At 40.7% G+C, this 21,100-nt stretch overlaps 1 protein-coding gene across 1 annotated transcript; it reads right to left on the reverse strand.

Annotated features, from left to right (window-relative positions):
- Positions 1–3,566: 3,566 nt before the first annotated feature.
- LOC120843576 lies at positions 3,567–19,122 on the reverse strand. Its single transcript, XM_040214978.1, has 5 exons — positions 18,997–19,122; positions 13,391–13,542; positions 12,529–12,614; positions 5,873–5,956; positions 3,567–3,694 (listed from the first exon to the last, which is right to left on the reverse strand). Exons 1-5 carry the CDS (start codon positions 19,120–19,122, stop codon positions 3,567–3,569), a joined length of 576 nt encoding a protein of 191 aa, XP_040070912.1.
- Between the last annotated feature and the right edge of the window lie 1,978 nt (positions 19,123–21,100).

Genomic DNA, 21,100 nt, shown 5'->3' on the forward strand with positions numbered 1-21,100 from the left:
TGACACTAATTATTTGTGTTCACGCCAGGAAGCACATCATTTCCAACTTTGAGGGAGAATGCCGCTCAGTGAGTTAAAGAAATGGAATGGTTGGTTGCTCTCAAAAGTGGACTGCAAGCATCACGAGACTTTACTATGCCACACAGGACTTACACAAGTGGCAATGGTCGTGGGTTGCAGAATGAATCTCCATTACAAAATAGAAGTGAAATGGCTTGAATAGCAAACAAACACTGTTGCCAGCGATCAAGTCAACGGTACAGCAAAAGGCACAGCCACATAACCAATACATGCCCGAGCTTGCTACATTGATACAGAAAACTACCACGAACATTTTGCGGATTAGAAGCCAGCCCTGCAGCTTCAGTGCATCAGATGTCAGTGGCCGCACATGACGTATGATTACAAGATGGCATCAGTCGTTCAAAGTTGCTACTCGAGCAAACTGAACACCGACGTGCCAGGAGCGTCATCCCACAACAAGGTCCACAGGTATTACAACTGAACGCCTGACAGGAGACTGTCGCAGAAAGAACTCGTTCTGGAACCATTAACTAAAAATCAATAATTATGTAATCCAGTGGAAATAAACATATTTGATACACTAACCAGATAAACATATTTCCGCTTGCCTTTACGCCTTAAGAGTTTATACACCGAGAATTGTCTTCACCGCACGCGCAGGTCCTTTTGAGGACACTCGCATGTCCGACCCTCCAATATTAATTAATGGGACATACCAGACTGACAGACTTGTTGCATTAGGCTGCACTCACTCCATTTCTCATGAACACGTGGCATATCCGAAAACCAACTCCAGTGATGTGAAAATATTATTTATTAATTTATTCCCTCCAGAGGCCTTCGTAGGCATTGCGGAGAGGATACTTAAAACTACACACATGATAATAACATTAAAGCACACTGCTGTAACTTGTTAATTGCAAAAACAAACACACCTCTAAGCATATATTTTAATAGTATGTGTTGATGCATTGTTATATAGCAGGACACTTCCTATACATATGACACAATAAACACTTTGCAGAACTCCATCAAGCAACACACCTGTTACCATTTGTTTTCGGCGTAAAGCACACAAATGGGCCCCAATTCACGTCGAATGCTAATGCAGCATTCGAGTCCAATAGGCGCTGAGCAGAGTTCACAGTGATGGCGGACATAACATTCTTGTTAAACAAATGACCAAAGTATGAAAGCCAGGGGTAATTAGAGTCGTAGCTACTGTAATTCGTTTCATCACAATTTGGCAAACGGCAAAGGCTACAGTGTCGGTGAGCCCATTTGCACGTTGGAGAGAGGCACATGACAACATGTCATTCAGAGTGCTCGTCTGCACAGATTTGTCACACACCTTCGCTCTGTCTCTCTGATTGGCTCAAGGGGGGCTGTGGCGGTTGCCCTTTTCCAGGTTACAATGATACGAAGTATACGCAACCCACACTTTTCAAAAAAGTCTATTGAAGAGACCGAAAGGAATGGTCAACATTTTCAACAAGACTGCTCTTCAGGCAAGGGATGAACACAAATATGAATAATCTTATCCAGGTAATTAGAACAAGTAAATAAATTGAGGTATTTAGCGCACAAGGTAGAGAGAAGAAGGAGAGGTCAGAAAAGAGCGCTTTACAGGAGAAGTGCCCGATGCAAAAGCCCAAATGTCAACTTTACAACAAGTAAAGAATTGACCGACTAATACAATGCACTCTTGATGAAAAAAGTATTGCTGCAATAAATCCTACGAAAGAGAAAAAGGTGCAGTTAATCTATGCATACACCAAAACAGTAAAATATAAAAAAATCGCAAGGGTGAAGGCGAGCTGGTGTATATTAACCATGTTTAATTAACCTGAGACTGGTGTAGATAAGAAACATCAAAACATAGAAGGGACAGAAAATAGACAGGGCGACGTCTCAGGCTCAGACGTAGTCCTGTCTATTTTCTGTCCCTTCTACGTTTTGATTTTTTTTTCTACCCCAGTCTCAGGTTAATTCAACATGACCAAAAAAGTTCTTATTGCAAGTCGAATAGCTTTGAAGCAGGTGCCTACAACGGTTTATTCATCCCCACACTCAATAAAACGTCATCCTCGTAACTGAAAATAAGTGTGCACTTCGCACTCACCAAAAAAGGAAGAAAAGCGATCGAATGTAGAATCGTCGATTAGCACAAAGGGTTAAAGATCGCAGGAGCTTCATCGCTAAAAGTTGCTGTGATTATGCAGTTACCTAGGGCTGAAACAAATTCCCCTAGGCCCTACATCCGACGCATACATTTCGCGTCGATTCTCAGACATTTCAACGTTCAAACAAAGCTAAGAGTATGCGAAAATTTCATGCTAAAAGCACTCAAAGTTCTATCGGTCCTCGAAGAGATCCCGAATTTGAGCACCGGTACGGCGATACGGCTGATGCTGTCTCAAAGGTGTTAATATCGAGATGATCCAGAGCGATCTTGCGCAAAAAGGGTATAAATTCTCATTCCTTCATATTTTCACATTATACCGGCGTCAGCGAGCACGAAAATGCCCGAAATCGTCGGAAAGCAGCTGCACATCACGGCTACCGCGCACCGAACAAACTCGCATCCGCCAGCTCTGGGCGCTGCCATTTTAATTGTGACGTCACGGTTCTTGGGAAGTCACCGTGACGAGTGGTGACATCTGCGTAAAACATGGCGGCAACCCGGGGGGTGCCACTTCCAAACTTCCGGTTTATCACTCTAAGCCCCTCTACCTCGTTGCATATAATGCACCCCAAAACTTCAGTTCGACGTACAGCGCACTGACGTCGAACATGCGGCCCCCACTTTTAAGAGGGGCTTCAGAATGTTGCGATATAACCTATTAAACAGCTAAAATGCGTATCAAATATTCTAGAAAAAAATTAAAAATTTGCAATCAAACCAAACGAAAAAAAAAAATTTAGTCGGTCATACAACCATTTTAATTTATTAAGTAGTACCACTCGGATATCAAGCCGCTGGTGAAAGTCGTACCGTCGGTTCAACGTCAGTGCGCTGTACGTCGAACTGAAGTTTTGGGTGTCTTATATGGGACAAGGGGTGTAAAAATATACTCTTTTTTCCGGGACTGAGAGCGCAGCGACTCGAGCGCTTGTGCTATTAGGCAGTTTTCTTAGACCGCGTTTCCACCTCCGCTAAGCCTTCCGCAACGACGAAGCCTCTACTACGCCTGCCCTCCAATGGCTTTGACTGTAGAGTTCAGGGCATCCTAGCGGGTTGCGGAGAGCGTTACAGGTCGGCGAAAGCGATCTACGAAAACTCCCTATTAACAATGTGAACCGAAAGCTCGCGGCTCATAAAATACCGGCATGGCCGTGAATTATGTTACGGGCAAGCTATATATAGCCCATAGAACGACATAGCTCAGATATTACTACTAGGCGAGAGTGTCACGCGTTGACACTAACTTTATGAGACAAATGCAATATTTAGGGTATGCCATTTTATTCAAAGAGATATTGCACTACCGGAAAAGTTTCTATAATCTTCATGTGCGACTTCACAGAGGTTCTGCTCCTCTTTATTCACAACTGCTACTGTAGACTTCAACCGGACTACCAGTGCAATACTTTTCAAATCTTTTCTCGCACTCAGTAGGTGGGTCATTTTTTGCAGCCTCGTCCAACAGTAGCATGTCACAACGATACTCTGAAAACATTAAAGGTCGGTCAGAAACTTTGCCATTTCTTATTTGATGCAATATATCTTATATGTTAATAATTATAGGTTTTTCGCATTTTCCAAACAAGCACAATATTTGGGGAGACAAGCGAAGCGAAATCTGTGTACAAACAACTTGACTCGTCCAAGGCCCCCAAATGTACAGCTGCAGTGGAGCGCCTTTTGAAAGGCAAAATTCTGCACTCAACAAAAACACATACACAAAAATCAAAAACATCCGCGAGCTTTTACATAAAAATTTAACACTATCACATTTAAAAACAAAGTGGAAATAACATTGCCGTTGGAATGAAGCTTTGAATCTATTTCACGTACGATGCTCAATGATATATTGTTAATTTCAACATTCCTGAAATATGCTTTCAGAAATATCGATTGAGACTCGGTTTAGATGAATTCTTAGTACAAAGCGTATAAAGAGCGGTTACAGATCAAACACATGAAGAACAGTCCCGAAGAATGTAAGCCTGTTGCTCGGAAATTTTAAAATTATCATAGAAATGTTTTGACGTTATCTTAAAAGGACTGAAATAAATCCCCATCGGAACGCTTTTATATTAATAATTCAGATCAACATCTAATAAAGTCAAAGGAATTCGAAGTGTAAAAGTGAAATAACTTTATATGTGGAGAAATACGCTAGCTTTCATGTACAGGATTGCTGACGTCAATTTTAATCATAAAATAATATACAAATTTCAAAAGAAGTTTTCCATCTAGACGTATTCTTATGTTTCCAGAATTAATAAAAAAAATTTTTTATGTAACATGAAGTTGAAACTATAAACTTTTCGTGCGCCTAAAGCTCTGCATAAAAGTAAAATTTCGAAGTAAGTCATCATGCTTAGAAAGCATTTATAAAAGAGAACCCAGCAATATCTAAACATAATGCCATAAAAAATAAAAGAAAGAAAAAAACCTTCTTAGCACTTTGGCGTACCTGGGCGGCTTAGTCATGTTTGGCTTATTTAAGTCGAGTCTCACTAGCTAGTTATTTTTCTTGAAGCTCCACGGATGATGCGTTGAAACCAACATACATAATTGCTTTGTAGAATCCTGGCAGACTGGCTCAGCTTGTGTTTTGTGACCTTATAAGCCAAGATTTTGAAAGCGATGCTGCACTCTGCTGATTCACTAAATGTCACCGATGTCATTTTAGTAAAATATTTATTATCTTTACGGGCCACGCAAAATTTAAAATATATATGCTAAGTTCGGAAACTTCTACAATCCATGTTTGATTAATTCGTATTGGCTCTTGTACTGTTTAGATTTGAATATTTTATTTTATAAAGCAATATTTTATTTTTATATACGTCTCTTTTAGCGTTCGTTTTCATGTTTCAGATCGTATCGAGCACCCAAATTGTCTTAGGTTCCTTGGTGCCTCCTTGGTCGTATAAGAGAGATATAATCATTCGTGGATAGTTTCAAAGAATAAGAGCTGAGGCAAGACATTATGAGAACGATAGAGAATCAAGAAATTGTTCTTACCGATACGGTACCACAGATGGCCGACACGAGTTTGTTTTTGTGAAATTGAACCCTCCACTAAGCTTGCCAACCGTATGACACTTTAATGTAATTAATTAGTTTCAATTTTAATTTAATTTTATTTATTCAGTCTTTTGATTCAGTAGTGTACTGTAAGGATTTAGGGTCATTTATTGGCATTACTTTAAGTGTGAATCTGTGGGTCACAGTAATGAAGAAGAAATATAAAGTCTTAGTTGATAGTCAGCGGTGTGTATGTCTCTGTTTCTCTCTGTCTGTGTTTGTCCCTCTCGTTCTAGCTGATTGTTTACCTAAATTATGTACCAACTAGCTCAACTTCAACCTGTTATTTAGACACTTACCGTTATAGGAAAGCTACAATAACAATATCATGAGCATAATTTTAGTGCAAAAATACTTTAAGCGTAGGCATCGAAAACTTGCTATTACTACTACGCATGTACACTCTCTATCTCGCTTGAGGCTTTCTATGTTTTGTATAATTGGGACTTATTTGTATATAATATATAACTTTATTTGGGACTCAAATCGGACTATATATTTACTGAGTTTAGTTAACAAATTGAACCAACACGCAACATCTGTATTTCGCTTTCAGTTCCTAGCCCTGTATGAAAATTGTGAACTTACCGCTCGAATCCTTTTTCATTATTCTTACAATAGAGCATTCCTTGTAATCAGAGTAGAGTAGCGGATGTCCCAGTCTTCCATCAGCTGGAAAAGCACGTGAGTTATTTATATTATGACCACTTTTTTTTGTTGTCTAACAAAGAATGAAGTTTTAAAGTGTAAGAGAGACGTTTGATAGGAGAAAAGACCTTAATGAAAGGAAATCCTTATAAAACCGCCGGCAAAGTACACGTATTCTTTCGACATGCAAGTGTTCAAATCAGGGCTTGGCCGCAGGCAACCTTTTAATATATATTTTTACTCTTTTATCAGAATTTGTTAAGCAGTAACATTAATATTCATTCAAAATGTAAAAAGGTGTCTCGTATAAAATTGTGGTGTTAACTGAGAGCGCTATGAACTTAGTTATTCCAACTCGACGGCGAATAGAACTTGTCCTGTCAGTGTTTAAAATGACAGGACCCATCTTTTTATTAGGTGTATACAAGGTTTCCAGGTTTAAACGTTCTGAGATACTAAAACTAATATAGGCTCGGTTTCTAAAATATGTTTGAAGGTAAACCCGACCTCGCCGCAGTAAAAAAGGTTGTAAATATTGCGGTATATAGACGCTCGTGTGTTGTAACCACGTCAAGGCAATTCGGTAACTTTTCTGAGATAATAGCTGCGATAAAATTATCAAAGCCCAAAAATAATCTAAACATCTTTATTTAATTTATATCATTATGGCCATACCTAATGGGTGGTTTCACTTAAAATCGGAAACAAGTTCTGGGGGGGGGGGTCTCTTGATATGAATAAAAATATATTTCTATCATAACCTCACTTCCGTAACGAGCCAATACATGCTTTAAAATTGTTTAGATACATTATTTTTTCCTGTAGAAATTTGGAAGTGGAGCAAAGTAGAAATACTACATTTTGTTTGCTTGATTTTTGAAACGAGTTATGTCGGTTGTTATAAAAAATCAAAAACAAAAACACTCAGTAATTATTCTTGCAACTATATGACGCATGGCCTTTTTTTATATATATAAAACTGCTTTCTCTTTTTTTTTTTTACGCAACAAATGCGAAACATTGCAGTTTGAGGTTTTGATGACGTATTTGAAGCTTTGTATCTAAGTATGAAGTGCACATTATGCTTACTGAATCCTACATGCCAGGAGACCTATACATGTGCAATAGACTGGTTGAACTGTAGTTAATTATTTTTTTTAATAATTGAAATACATTTTTTGTTTAGAAATAAATGTAGCCGTAATCTGAGCCCGCCTTATTCAAAGAGCAATTTTTTACTCCTTTATCTTTTTAGCCTTCACAATAATATTAACCTTCTATGGACCTAATCAGTCCCCCCTTTTTGTTGTATTTTCTATAGAAGTGCTCGGAAGCAGATGCACGCAACCAAATCAGCAAAAGGGTAATTTTGCAAGTGTTTTTTACTGCAAGGTGTTAGAGCCGTATAGGCAGAATGGTCGAAACTCTTTCGAAGGTGAAGGAGCGACGGGGAGGGACGGGCGAGAGTTCGGAAGGAAAGGGGTTATGTGGACGGGCCACATTAGGACAATATATCTGCCACGACTGCTCCGCTGTTCCGACATTAGTCGCAAAGCACGTTTTAGTAATATGATTATTATTAAAGGTGTGAAAATATTCGAGTTTGGAATTCGAATCCGAATTCCAAATAATTCAATTTGAATTAATTCGAATAATCTCGAATAATTCAATTTGACTTTAGAAATCCTCCAGTGTTCCTGTTTTCGAATAATTTTATTAATTGTATATCAATGGCTGCTGGCGAACTGTTTTGGTTTCTTCAAACTGTTCATTAGATAAAAATAGTCCTCAAAGGCATGTGTTTAATTAAAATTAAGTCTGGATTCGGACGTCTTAACTAACAAGTCACTTCCGAAGAATGCTGTTTGTTTCATGTGTTCTTCGAACAAATGAGTCATTCCTCCGGCTCCTTGGGTGCACTTGACAAAAACCCGTCACCACGCACATCACCATTTTGAATTCCAACATTTAGCTAATCTTTAACAAACACTGTACACCATATATCTACACGTGACAAATTAGTTTAAAGTACAAAGAGCAGCGATAATGAAATACGCTTCTTCCAGTAATTCCTCTTGCTCCGCGGCGTCGAGTGAGTAACGCAAAGAGAAACTCCGCTTAATCTTACATCCTCCCGCAGCAGATGCTGCGAGCCATCGGTGCCAATCCCAAGACCACGGGAGTTTCCGTGACCTTCGAGAGGAAGCGCCGTGACGTGCGAATAGCGTAAATCACGTGTTAAGTTCTCAGAGACGGATTAGCTGGAATGGCTCGTAGCGTCCACTGCAGCCGGACATAAGTGAAACTGATTATTGGGATTGGTGGCACTATGCGTCGCGCGATTAAAAACGTTCAGTAATTTCAGTTCCTTTATCCTGCACGTTGCGCAGTCATACGTGGATAAGTGGGCACACCCGTTAGTTGAGTCTTCAGCTTGTCGTGTAATGACTGATTCACATGGTGGAATTTTACTCGCGATTTCGCAGTATACATCGTTGCTCCTGCGGGAAGAAAGTATGGTGGAAGATGCAGTGACCAACGTGGCAGCTGCTAAATCGCAAGTGCAGTCGCACCATGTGAATCGGGCTTAACTATTGCCATTACCACCGTTTTATTCGTCCTAGCCCCTCGGCGTTCTTTGTTACTCAAAAAAAAAAAAAAAGAAAAGAAGAGAACTACGGCTTTTTTTATCTTTGCGTTTCTTTCAAATTCGATGCATTTTCTATCCTCAGCGTACCCCGGAAACCTTTTATCCATAACACAAAACACATGAGCACCCGCGAGCGAGCAGTAAGTCTATAAATTGAGAAGGAAAAACATAAATCCGAACGTCCTTCAAGGAATCTTTAGTCCAGGAATTCGATTTAGAGCACGACACTCAACGAGCGTGTCAAGGGGGACACTTCTGTAGCGATAATTTTTATAAGCTATTCTTCCTTTTATATTGCCTGCATGCACGAATCTGAAGGCGAGGCGCTCACTGGATGGGCCGCAGTCTTCTCAATGCTTTGAAAAAGGAAGCAGAGGACCCAACAGAAGCGGCCGATGACGTGTAGCGTATGACCATATTTAGTCAACGCAAATCTACGGTCTATTGATGTTTAGTTTCCTCCTATCGGGTTCGCCACAATTTAATCATCGTAATATAGCCTTCATAGGAGGCAAGTGATGCTATCGCATTTTTGCGCAGTCGACATCTAAACACCGCAGAAAGGCAGACCCGTTTTAGGCTTGTGGACATTGCGAATACATTCGACATTCGACTTTCTGGCTACTGCTCGACACTATACAATTCGAATTTGATTCGAGTTAGGATATGACCATTCGCACACTCCTAATTATGCTTTACTCAGGACACCTGAGTCGAGGTTACTATGGTTGTGTATCTCAGTTTTTAATATATAACATTTATGCATTTCACATCCTGTCTGTACTTTCTGCATGTCCGGGTCCTTCCTTCCTGACAAGTCTACAGATTTGATCCTGAAGGCTGATAAAACCCATTAGACGAGATATACAACCTGTACACCTGTGTGTCGCTAGCATTCCAGTCCCCAGTGAACGACAGCCATTTAACAATGGCTGTCGTTCACAGGCTTGCTAGAGTCTCCGTTTAATGGTCGACATAAAAAGATATATCATAATGAATGTTTTCCCTCTATGAAGCACTTCAACGCGCATCTTTTGAGGTCAGGTTTGCCAAAGGCTTATGCAGATTAGCTCTTGCTTTGTAATTTAAGCTTTAGGAGAGCATGAAGAAAAATACAAAAATTGCTACAGCACACGTAGGCACATACTGATTGCTAGAGCTCAACTTTATTCATTTTAAGCAGAGTGATAAAATGTTGTAATTTCCGTTTTAATTTTAAGGAACATCGCGTAGGTCTCCAAAGTAAACCTTATATTTTGACTCTAACTTTCTTCTTGCAATTCTTAATTACTTTCGCGTCCTGTTTCATGTTTGGACTTTGAATAAAACTGTGAAAATCGTTAAATGTACGAAAAAATCAGGCAAGTTTCGGAGTTAATTTCATAATAAATATCCCGAGATGAAGATTACATCTTAAAAACCCGACACCCATACATATGGTCTCAGTTGACTTTTGAGACTTCGTTGTGGATGTCAGTTTTTTTTTCTTTTATTTATACTCGGTTTCAGTTTTTTTTTAATATAGCACCAAGATCATCCTGTAGTACTCACTGGCCAAGTTCCATACCTAAATGCTAAGCTTCTGGCAGTGGTAAAAATATCACAAATTACTTGCGCCAAAATGAGTCTGTAGTTGTGTCCATTTCCACAGCAGGTATTTTAGGGATCGGGAATTACTCGCGAATTACCATATCGCGTTGTGATGTTAGTATACAAAGCTCGAATCTCACACGGTAAAAACAGCTTGAAAAATTCTTGACGCACCACACCCGAAATAAGAGCAATAATCTGGAGAATCTCAGTTGTTTTGTTTTGTCTAATAGGTAATAGGTAATTTTAAAAAAAATACTTCAGCTGAATCCCAGTTCTATTTTGTCTTACATTCTTTCCAGCTCCGAGTTTTTTTTGTGTGTGTTTTATTTTTCTATTCAACGACAGAATTTTTTGTAGAGGCGAGCCTAGGCCACCATCATGAATTCCTTGCTTAACGCCCCTCAGCATGTCATTCAGGGAGACTGCTCTTGCGAACAAACATGCCCTGAACTTACTGGCAAAGTACATGTGGCGTTTTCAGTCAGGCGTGCGAATCAATTCTGGCTAAAAGACGTTAGTAGCTCAAACTGCAAGAGCGGTGTGACAAGGCGCCAGACCAGTGAATTGCCATCATCGATCAAGCTGGACACAAACAACCCAGAACGTAAAAGGCTCGAGCAGAGGACTGGAATTTTTACTTCAACACAAAGTTTGCGGGCTGCAGGTCGGGCTGCAAAAATATGCCACCCGTCTTTAATGTTTTAACAACCCCCGCCCCCCACCCTCACCCCACCACGTGCCCTAGAAAACAAACATCGCGGTCAAAAAAGAAAAATAAATAACACGAGTAGTCACTGGCGTCGGAACAAGGGCGGCGAGGGCATACTTTTTGTTTTGATGGGGGCACGCACTACAAAACGTGTCCACCCCCCTTCCCCCTACGTACCGCCACTCTCCGTCGCCCATTCATTTCCTGAATACTTCTGAACCCCATTCCCCTTGCATTTTAAGGCTAGAAACATTGCAGTCACGCCAACTTTCGAAGCTACACTTTATTCGATTCAGGTGCGTACATCTGCGTATGGGCACTTCTACAGACAATACAATAAGAGAGAAATTTGATTAAGCCAATATAACGAAAACATTGTTGAGAAAAACAAGAAAAGGGAGAAATAAAAATGGCCTCTTTTCATAAAGAGAGCTCTAACTACGGTAACATTTATTTGTTAACGAAATAAAGAACTATATAAATCATTTTTATAAACATGACAAACTAAAGTGATACAAGGCGATATCGCATGTATAGGCATACAATATAGTATTAAGTAAGCAGGTTGTGTCATGGGGGGAACCCTAAGACACAAGGAACCAAGAATGTCACCAAAACATCAAAGATGCGATGTTTTACATTATTTAATTTCTAGCATTAAAAATAACAAGGCAGATTAGTTCAGAATAAAAAAAAGTACGCGGTGTGTTTTCGGTTTTTTTTTTAATTATCACAACCGACAGAAAAACTGGGTACAAAAATCCAGCAGCAAGAATGCAGCGTTTCACCGCGCTCCACTTTAGAACGTTTGTGGAGAAAAATGTATTTTCTAACACATTTTAAAGTGTGATTTTGTTTATTACGAAAATTTGGCTGCAATAAATTTTACTGGGGCAAATAAAAATATTACCGCCTGGAAGACCAAGAAGAAACGCTTCTTTGTACTTCTAGAAGATTCGAGTATAGTCTTACTCCTAGAAAAATGTTAGTAAGGCCACCCTGACCTTGCCAAATCATTTTCGTCCTCGCACACCCTCGAATATTCTAGGTCGAATATCCGAGATACCGAGTACAACACGGAAAGAGCCGAGCCTAATCTTGCCGGCTCGTTCTCATTCTCTCTCTAGCAAGTCTCGCTCCAGCCAGTTGTGACGCCGACGCTGTGAAGTTCGCTGTTTCTGTTTCGACGCTCATTTTTCTTTGTTTCTGGCAAAAGTTCGCCAAATAAACCTTAATTTTCGATTTACGCTCGCCAAGCAGCTGTTCCATCCGCGGCAATATCCCATCCGAAATGCGTGTTCGATTTCAAAAGAAACCAACGTAGTAGTCTGGACATCCTTGCAATGTTCAAATGCTTGTCATGTAACAATTCATATTCATACATAGGTGAGTTTGATTTAATTAGTAGTTTGTGAATAACTTGTCCAATGTATTGATATTGGCTTCACTAATTTAATGATTGTACTATACTACAGTTTCTTGAAAGCTTTTTATGATATCCACAGCCACTTGCTCTGATCATGTAGCGGCAAAATGACCACAAAACTCTCGCAGAGTATTTTCGTGAGTTGCCTTCCTAAATAATCTTTGATCTTCACTACACAATATTTAATTACTGTTAAATTTATAATAAATCAACCATACCACTTTGTCTGGTAAAATTGAGCACGTTCGGAGCTGGGTGTTGGCCAGTGGTTTCCAAAAACATTGTTTGATTTTTTGATGTCCGCCTGTTATCGAAGAAAAACATTTCGAATAAAATACGGGAGCCTCGAGCATTTCGAAAGCCGTCCAGTAGTATGGACTAATATAGTGACTGCATTACAAAAAAATTAGCTTGATCATGCTGCAAAGACCGACAGATATAAAACGTGTTAAGCTACCAAACACACGAAGTGCGTAGAAAACTGTGCAACTGTTACCCTATTTCATTATACCAGTACTTTACGCACTATCCTATTATAATGTAGACATATTTACAAGATTACAGGCAATTTCAGTTGCAGGGTATACTAATTTTTACCGCTCAAAACAGACTCTTTAAAAAATAAAAAAAAAGTCCACCAGGCAACAGTGGCGTTTGCCATTCCTGGGGCACGAGGCGTGGGGTTAGATCCGAGTTCTCTCCGAACATTAATGCAACCCTCGTGCCTAATGCAAGGTCAGAGTGCCTGCCGAAACAATGGCGGGCTCGCATACTTGACGCAGCAGCTACTAGATGGCGCGCACATTTGAAAAGGGTCTATTCAGTTATGAAATAATCTTTGAGAGAGTTGCATCCATAACTGCCTCACTATCAATTTCTCTTTTCCGGTTACAAAAATATTGAATGATTTCTTCTTATCTATTTGCACCTAAAGATATATGCAAGTCCGATATATTGTTTTTTCTCATTGATTTGTTATACTAATATTTTCACTTGACGCTTTCTAATGGGAAATCTTTTGTGGAATGTCCCGGTGTATTGCTAAATAGCATGAAACAAAAATCAAGATATATTGCTTACCTAGATCCAAATTTAGCACCCAGTTCTAAGGTGTATTCATTTTCCTTCACCTTGCCGTGGATTTGTGCATATTCACATGTTGGTTCTCCCAGTTTCGTCGTCACTGTGTATGTTCGTTTCTTGACCCATTGTCTTCCAGGTAATTCAATAATCTAAAATATACCAGCAACATCCTATATCAAAATTCTACACATATATGACTGAGAATTAATCATGGCATTGAGAGCGTAACTTAGCTTGTACTAACTAAGTCTACCGAAAAGAAAAACAAAAACTTCGGTTTTTCAGCTAATAGCCAGGACTCATTCATGCCAATATTATTTGATTTCTATCTGCAATCGCACCAACAAGCAGCTATCATATTCAAGACTGAGGTCGAACTAATTTAACAGTGCTTCTCTTCCAGATATTTTGAAAATACAAACCTGTATGTCGCGCGTTGCTTTTCGTATTATCTACACAATTGTGTTCTTAAGGTAGGTTCCTAAAAAAAATACACATAAGTCGTGTGCTCAAAACGCGATATCAAACACTCTCTAATTCTTTGGGTTATTATCTGCGTAAATCTGCAGTATTTGTTTCTGTTATTCAAATATTTGGGGCCGAAGTCTACTCAAGGGGACCAAGCGGGACGGAAGGACCCGGACATCGCAGCCAGCTGCGATTCTCCAGCTCCTCACCGCTATACAATCGCAGTAGACGACAGCTGTCCTTGTCACTTGTTTCCTGTTGGTCCTGCCGTGTAAATTAGGACCCCTGCTGGATTGCACTTAGGATTAAAGGTTCAATAAACCACGCATATTCAGGTCGTATTAAATGTTTTGTTTCAGAAAGAAGCTGAACTTGTGAATGACACGCCAAATGTCTCACAGGAAAGCAACCACCCACTGCTCGAATCCTACATTTTGCGCTCCGGGAAACGAAATAAAACATTGACGCAACGGAGTTATGCATGGAAACATGAGTTTTTCTATTGCTTATTCCTGACCTACTAAAAGACGACACGTCTAGAAAAAATAACGCATATGAAAATAAAAAAAAAATAATTTAAATTTAAATTCTTTTAAATTTTTAATGAAAAAGAAGCAACTACACAAAAAAGAAACATCATGTATAACAAGAATTAGCTTAAACGTTCATTCAGATATCAACGAAAAAAACGGAAATATTTTATTCACTTGCAGTGTCACGAAAGGAGCCTTTTTGTATTCGGCTTTTAGGCTCGGCAGAAATTAAAACAGACGTACGTTCCGAATGTAACATTTTAAATGTATAAAAACATCCGTTTTGTCTCTAATTTAAAATTTATTACTTGAGACAATATATTAGAGCGCGTTTATGACAGTATATATATTACACTCCTGAAAGAAAATATAGGTTCGGCTGTAATGCACTAAGTGATGACAGGAGATAATGTTCTTCAGATGGAGATGCCGGTAAATAACAAGTTTTTTGCGTTACTCTCATTAGAATTTTATTTCGAGGTATTATTCAGCTTAACATCTCGCGGAAAAATCTATTTTTCTTTATCATATCTCTAGTGTGCCACAAGCGAGAAGACGAATAGAATTGTCAAAAATATATAGTTGCTGCATTTTGATTAGAGTAGTTTTTTTAATCATCTTCTGGCAGGGGGAAACGGTAGTGGTTTCCGCGTAATTTTCAAAGTAAACACTAATATAAAGGCAAGAAACCACGAAAAATAATTTGAAATAACTGTCAGATTCATTCTGAAACGACTTTTCAAGTTGTTATTGAACGATCGGGTATCGCAGCATTTATACTTCAAGTAAAAACAGTAACTAACGTGCTGAAGCCAATTGCAAGTGAACAAATCTCACAAAAAACTCAAACGTCATATTTTGTTAAGACAAAACTTATTTTAATTGGCTAGTTGGAAATCAAGGCACGATGCGTTTTTTTTTTTTTTTTTTTTTTACTATTGCATGTTTTCCTATTTGGCACTATAAGAGTGCGTCATTCTGAACATCTCATTCCAGCAAGCTGCGTGCGAATTTCCCCCGCGAGGTGAACGATTAACCTAAGGACATTGTTAGTAATTACCTATTTAGAGCCCTCTCAGCTCTAGCGCGCAACCTCTAAAGAACATAGTATGTAGAAATATAACGGAAGTAAGGGTCAAGACGTGCACCTTTCCCTGAAAAAGGTACTCGTGCTGTTTTTTTGTCGTGTCTGTATGTTATTCATTCGAACTCTGAGCAGCACCAAGACGACTTTGAGTTCACTTCCTATCGAAAAATAACGTTTTGTGGAACTATTAAAAACAGGCACGTTTTGCACAGAGAGTTGTATTTATAGGGGTGGCTTCTGTGAGATTGATCGAGACACTGCAGAAGAGTTTAAGAAAAAAAAAAAAGAACGTTAACAACGCCGCTACTGTTAGCGAACTTACGTGTCGCAAAATGTAACTAAATTTAGTAAGTCTCCAATGGTCAAAATGAATTATCAGAATAAATAACTGCAAGGCTACATATACAAGCGTCCGTACGCAGAACACATTGTCTCCTCTTTTCATCCTTAAGATTGACACATTTCAATTTTGATAAAGTATTTTAAACTCCTCTTTAACATATTACAATTATCTAGTTAAACAGGGTTGTTCTGTAGAAAAGCCTCGAGACTAGGTGGAATGGTGTGAATTATAGAAAAAAAAAAACGTTCAGCCTTTCCACTCCCGTGAAGAAGGAAGACCAGCGGAGCAGTATTCGATACACCGTGTGCTTCTTCGTCGTCGTCTGTTTTTCGCGCTGTTTCCTACGATGAATTCTCACCAACGCGCCTAACTATCCATCCTTCGATTATAGCTGGAAAGGTTGGCGCCATCTACGAGGGACGGCGAAAACCATAGTGGTTATGTGCTTGCCGCTGACGCTTATAGATGGCGGTAGCTGTCCTGGTAGGTTTGTGTCGACATACACGGACACGATCCTGGAGACACGATCTTGGTTATCAGACACGATCCTGGTTATCCTGACGATCTTCTGGTCGCCTGCACGTGGGAAACCTAGAACGAATAACACCTGAGCTCTCCTTTCGCCCGGGTCGACGACTATGTGTTGGTTATCAGCCAAAGAAATGCCCCTTCGTCCTGACGACCATCGAATTCCCTGGGCATGTGGCAACACCGCAACTCACCAAGCCCTTAGATACGAAATTTACAGCTATCAGAGGCTTTCCACACTCTACAACTCTAAAGGAATTGCATAATTTTTTGGGGCTTCCAAATTCTCTCGCTTTCTCTGAACGAGTTGTGCACGACTGATGAAACAATTTACTGATCTACTGGCCACCAAGCAACAATATTTTGCGCTTCTTTAGTAAAACAAAATAGCAGTGTCTGGTTCTTTAGCGAAAAAGTCGCCAGCTGACTCTGCAGCGCTCCTTCATCTGATTACGGACACAGAACTGCGACGCGTCAATAGAAGCTCTCGCTGTTGTTCTTCATCAGAACGTCAATGGCTGGCAGCAAATCAAATTTTTTCGCACAAACTAAAGAATCCAGAACCAAGGCACAGTACCATTGCGCGCGAACTTTTGACTGTGTACCTTGCAATCAAAGACATCAGCCACTTCCTCGAGGGAGAGAATTTGAATGTTCTTAGATACCATAAGCTCATGACGCTCGCATTCCAACGGAACCGCAGCGACAACAAATCCCGTGAGATCCGGAACCTCGGTTTCATACCAGAGTAAACCTTGGTTCTCCGTCATGTCAGCGGCTATGAAAACACTGCTGTGAATGCACTATATTTCGTCGGTGCTATTTCATTTAACAGATCCAGTGGACCAAAGAGAGCTCGCAACCGCGAAGGGTGACGTTCTTGAGCTGCAACGCTTGCGCGCCTTTCCTGGATCGCTGAAGTTCGCCAACGTTTCCTCACACTTTTCTCCGGTAACGACTAGCTGCGAAACTTCAACTGCGTGTCACGCCCTTCGAACCACTAGCGTTTCATCTCGGTCTTTTTTATCATCTCTAAGACAAGTGCAACCATGGTATCGCAGCATCACAGAAGTTAAGAACTGCTTATTTCTTCTAGTTGATAATGAACATGGACGTCCATCGCTGTGTGCGAACGTGCATTCAATGCCGACGCGTCGGTATCACGCGGCACACTATCACCCCCTGTGACCTTTTCGCCCACCAGACTGCAGGTTCACACACGTCCACATCGATCTAATGGGTCACTTTTATTATCACTGGTAGCCCAGAATTCGCTGACGTGTGTGGACAGATTCACGAGATTGCCTGACGCATTCCCCGTCCCTGACATGGCAACAGAGACAGCCGCCGCAGCCTTCATCGACAAGTGGCTGCCCAGTTTCAGCTACCCTGCTGCGGTCAGCACCGACAGGGGAAAGCAATTACAACCGACCCTGTTTCCACTTTCATCCCCATCTTGGGCGTCCGACATCCGACATATCCACGTCACCGCCCATAATCAGTCGACCAACCGCATGGTGGAACAGCTTCACCGCCAGTTGAAAGCCGCTCTCGCCATCTACAATCCTCCAAAACATTGGGCCCACCACATTTCCATCGTTCTCCTAGGCTTTCACCCGGCGACCAAGGGAGGTCTTGGCTGTTTTCCAGCCGAGTTAGTCTATGGTGCACCACTGTTTCTACCTGGCCAATTATTTTCTTCTCCTTCCCCCAATCAAAAAAAGACCCCAATGACTGCATCTTCGGCCTTCGACGAACTTTTCGTCTTCTCTGGCCTGTTCTTCCACCTGAACGGAGCCGTCCTTAGTTAGCCAAGACCTCGAGACGTGCTCTCATGTTTTCTTGCGACAGAACAAGATTCGTCGGTATCTGGTACCGGCCTACGAATAACCGCTTTGAGTACTTGATCGCCAAGCCAAGACGTTCACAAAGGACATCAATCAACGGCCGGAATGACGTAGTAGCAAACGACCGGATCAAACCGGTGTAATAACAACAAACTATCCTTGAATTGACAGTGAGTGTGCATTCAAGCTGGTGATAGGTAATCATGTCCTATAACACCTGAGACCTCAGGCTGTGAGTGTCGCCTGCTCAGAAGTATAGGAAGGTAATAAATAAAAACTGTTACTGCTATTGGTGATTAAGCATGGTCTTGAATATTTCATGTCTGTGCGTGCGCTTGACCTCTTTGGTGTGATGTGTGTTCTCTGCAGTAGGAACTGTTTTCAACAAAGGAGATTTCTGCGTAGAGTGTGGTTGGGAAGGGCTTCGTGGGTATATATAGGATAATTGAGAAATAAACCAGTTTGCTGAGCTTAAGACGTCCCTTTTTGTGTCTGTTCTTTCTACTAAAAAGTTTCCAATTTCTTCCACCACAGACTATCCTTGTTCCAACGTCAACCCCTCCCGCCTTGTCAGCACCGTCAGTGCGGGCATCTCTATCAAAATCCGTTACAGTTACTCTCTTAAGACCTGCGGCTCTACAGGGGTGAGCTTAATGGCGACACTCACAGCCTGCTCAGGCTGTGAGTGTCGTCCGCTCGGAAGCATAGGAAGGTAATAAATACAAAATGTTACTACTATTGGAAAGTAAGCATGACCTTGAATATTTTATGTGAGAAAGTAATAGTGAATAACGAACCTTTCTTGCATTTTGACATGGAAAGTTTTCCGGGTCGTCCTCTGGTAGCGGAGTTGCCTCACCTGTACCTTGAGAGTAACTGCAAATCGAAAGACAGAAAATAACGAGAAGCGACAGCAAATACATTTTGAGATTCAGCCTGAAATAATATTTTCAGATGTGCTGCTACGACGGTGGGTTCCAGTATTTATACTTCAACAAAAACAATTGCTTAGATGCTCAAACCAATCACAAGTAAGAAAACGCGCAGGTGGAATAAAAACGGCTTTTAAATTTTTTTCTTTATGTCAAGACTTACTTCAACTGGCTAGTTGAGAAAAAAAGGAGGCGTTCCGTTCATTTTGGGAGAGAGAAAAAATTTAATTACACCGCTCATGTCCCTGGAGCTCGATTCACTTTGTCGTCACGGCAGCTGTAGCCGTCTCCAGTTTCTGACGCGCTCGTTATGTTAGGCATATGGCTTCTGAAAGCTGCATATGACTCAGCACCTTCAAGAATATCCATGATACTGAGTGTAATATTCCCAATATCCGCCTTTAAGAATTCTCGAATCTTTATATGGTCAGAATACCTCAAGACGCAGTTTTAATTTGTCGAGCATCTTATTCAACATTTGATCCAGCAAGATCGTTCTTGTGATTTTAGTGCACTGAAGGCGCGATTGCGGAGTGCGGGAAAGCATCTCCAAATGCCCCTTTGCGAACCCATGATTGCGTCGCCTCTACGCCGAAGCCTCCTCGAGCAGGATTATGCTTATGTCTCTGTCACGCCTTTTATTAGTAAAGCTTAAAGCTACTGGCGCTTCGGGCTAAGCCCATAACGGTGTTATGTTTCGCATGCACGTAACAGCTGCGCAGAGTTCTTTTTCTAAAGCAGGAAATGTCAATCTGGATTTTGAAGAATTGTGCTACAGTGCGATCGTGCAATGTGAGAGTTTCGCGGCACAGTGGGGCCGCGAGCACTATCGGTCCGTCCAGGCTCTCGTTTGCGCGTTTGCTCCCTCGTGTGGATGCGCTTGGGAGAAGGACGAAACGCGGATATGATGAATCCGTCTGCGAATCAGTCCGTCATGTGAATCCGCCATCAATGAAGAGTGCTATCCATTCTGTACTTAAGAAAATTAACTGCGCAGCACCATTTTGTGAGAGGGCTAACCCCACCAAGACCTCTTTACGTGTTTGGGTTATTTCCATAACTGGCGTAAAGGTGCCAGCGCACGAGTCCCGTGCATCACTTAGAAGCAGATGGTAGTGTAGCAATGAAATTAGAGACACTTGAAAACAAATGGCAGCACGAAACTAAGTCTTGGCATGTGTCTCTCGCGTTCACACAATTGTGGTTGTCGGCAGCATCGAAAATGTGAAGCATGCATTTTATCGATGGTGTTGTCCTTGCCGACTCTCAAACTGCTGGGTAAACTTTCGGTTCCAGTGAAAGACGACCACGCGATTTGTCACTTTTCTTACGAACTGAAAGGAAAGCTGAGGAGAAAGTAGTTGGAAAATCAGTTCATGGTCTCTGTCTGTCTGTCTAATGAGTGTGGGAATCGAGTAATGGTGGCAGTGTGTAAAGAATTGAGTACCGTAATTTGTACGTGCAAAGTGCATATTCCACATTTCACTGTAACGTGTGTTATAGCTGCTAGTGTTTCTTTTTACTTTCGATAATTGCTGAATAAAATTGTTATTTTGTTTTTTTCCCGCATAGTATCGCTTGAGCAGGAAATCATTATATAAAAACTGTACAGCACAAACATTAAGACACTTAAAAAGTGGTTCTGTGTGAGCACCTTAGGCTGAACTAGAGATAGCACGAAGGGCTTTTTTCTGTAGTGGGAATATTTTTGAAGTGTTTGTCATGGTTGTGTTTCCCCAAACTAAATGACACTAGGTAATGTTCGAAAAAAAGTGAGTTGTAAATAATCAATTTTATACTAGTTGGTAGAAAATATCGCAGACTTGTCAGAAGTCTAACAACGCGGGCAAGTTTATTTGCAACCATCTCAACATATTTATTCCAAACTAAGTGTTCTTCAAAGAACACTCCTAGGTTTTTTACTGAAGGAACAATATCCACATTTGAGATGCCAATCATAAGATTGATT

This window comes from Ixodes scapularis, unplaced genomic scaffold (assembly GCF_016920785.2).
Source record: "Ixodes scapularis isolate PalLabHiFi unplaced genomic scaffold, ASM1692078v2 PGA_scaffold5__190_contigs__length_132052651, whole genome shotgun sequence".
Taxonomy (NCBI): domain Eukaryota; kingdom Metazoa; phylum Arthropoda; class Arachnida; order Ixodida; family Ixodidae; genus Ixodes; species Ixodes scapularis.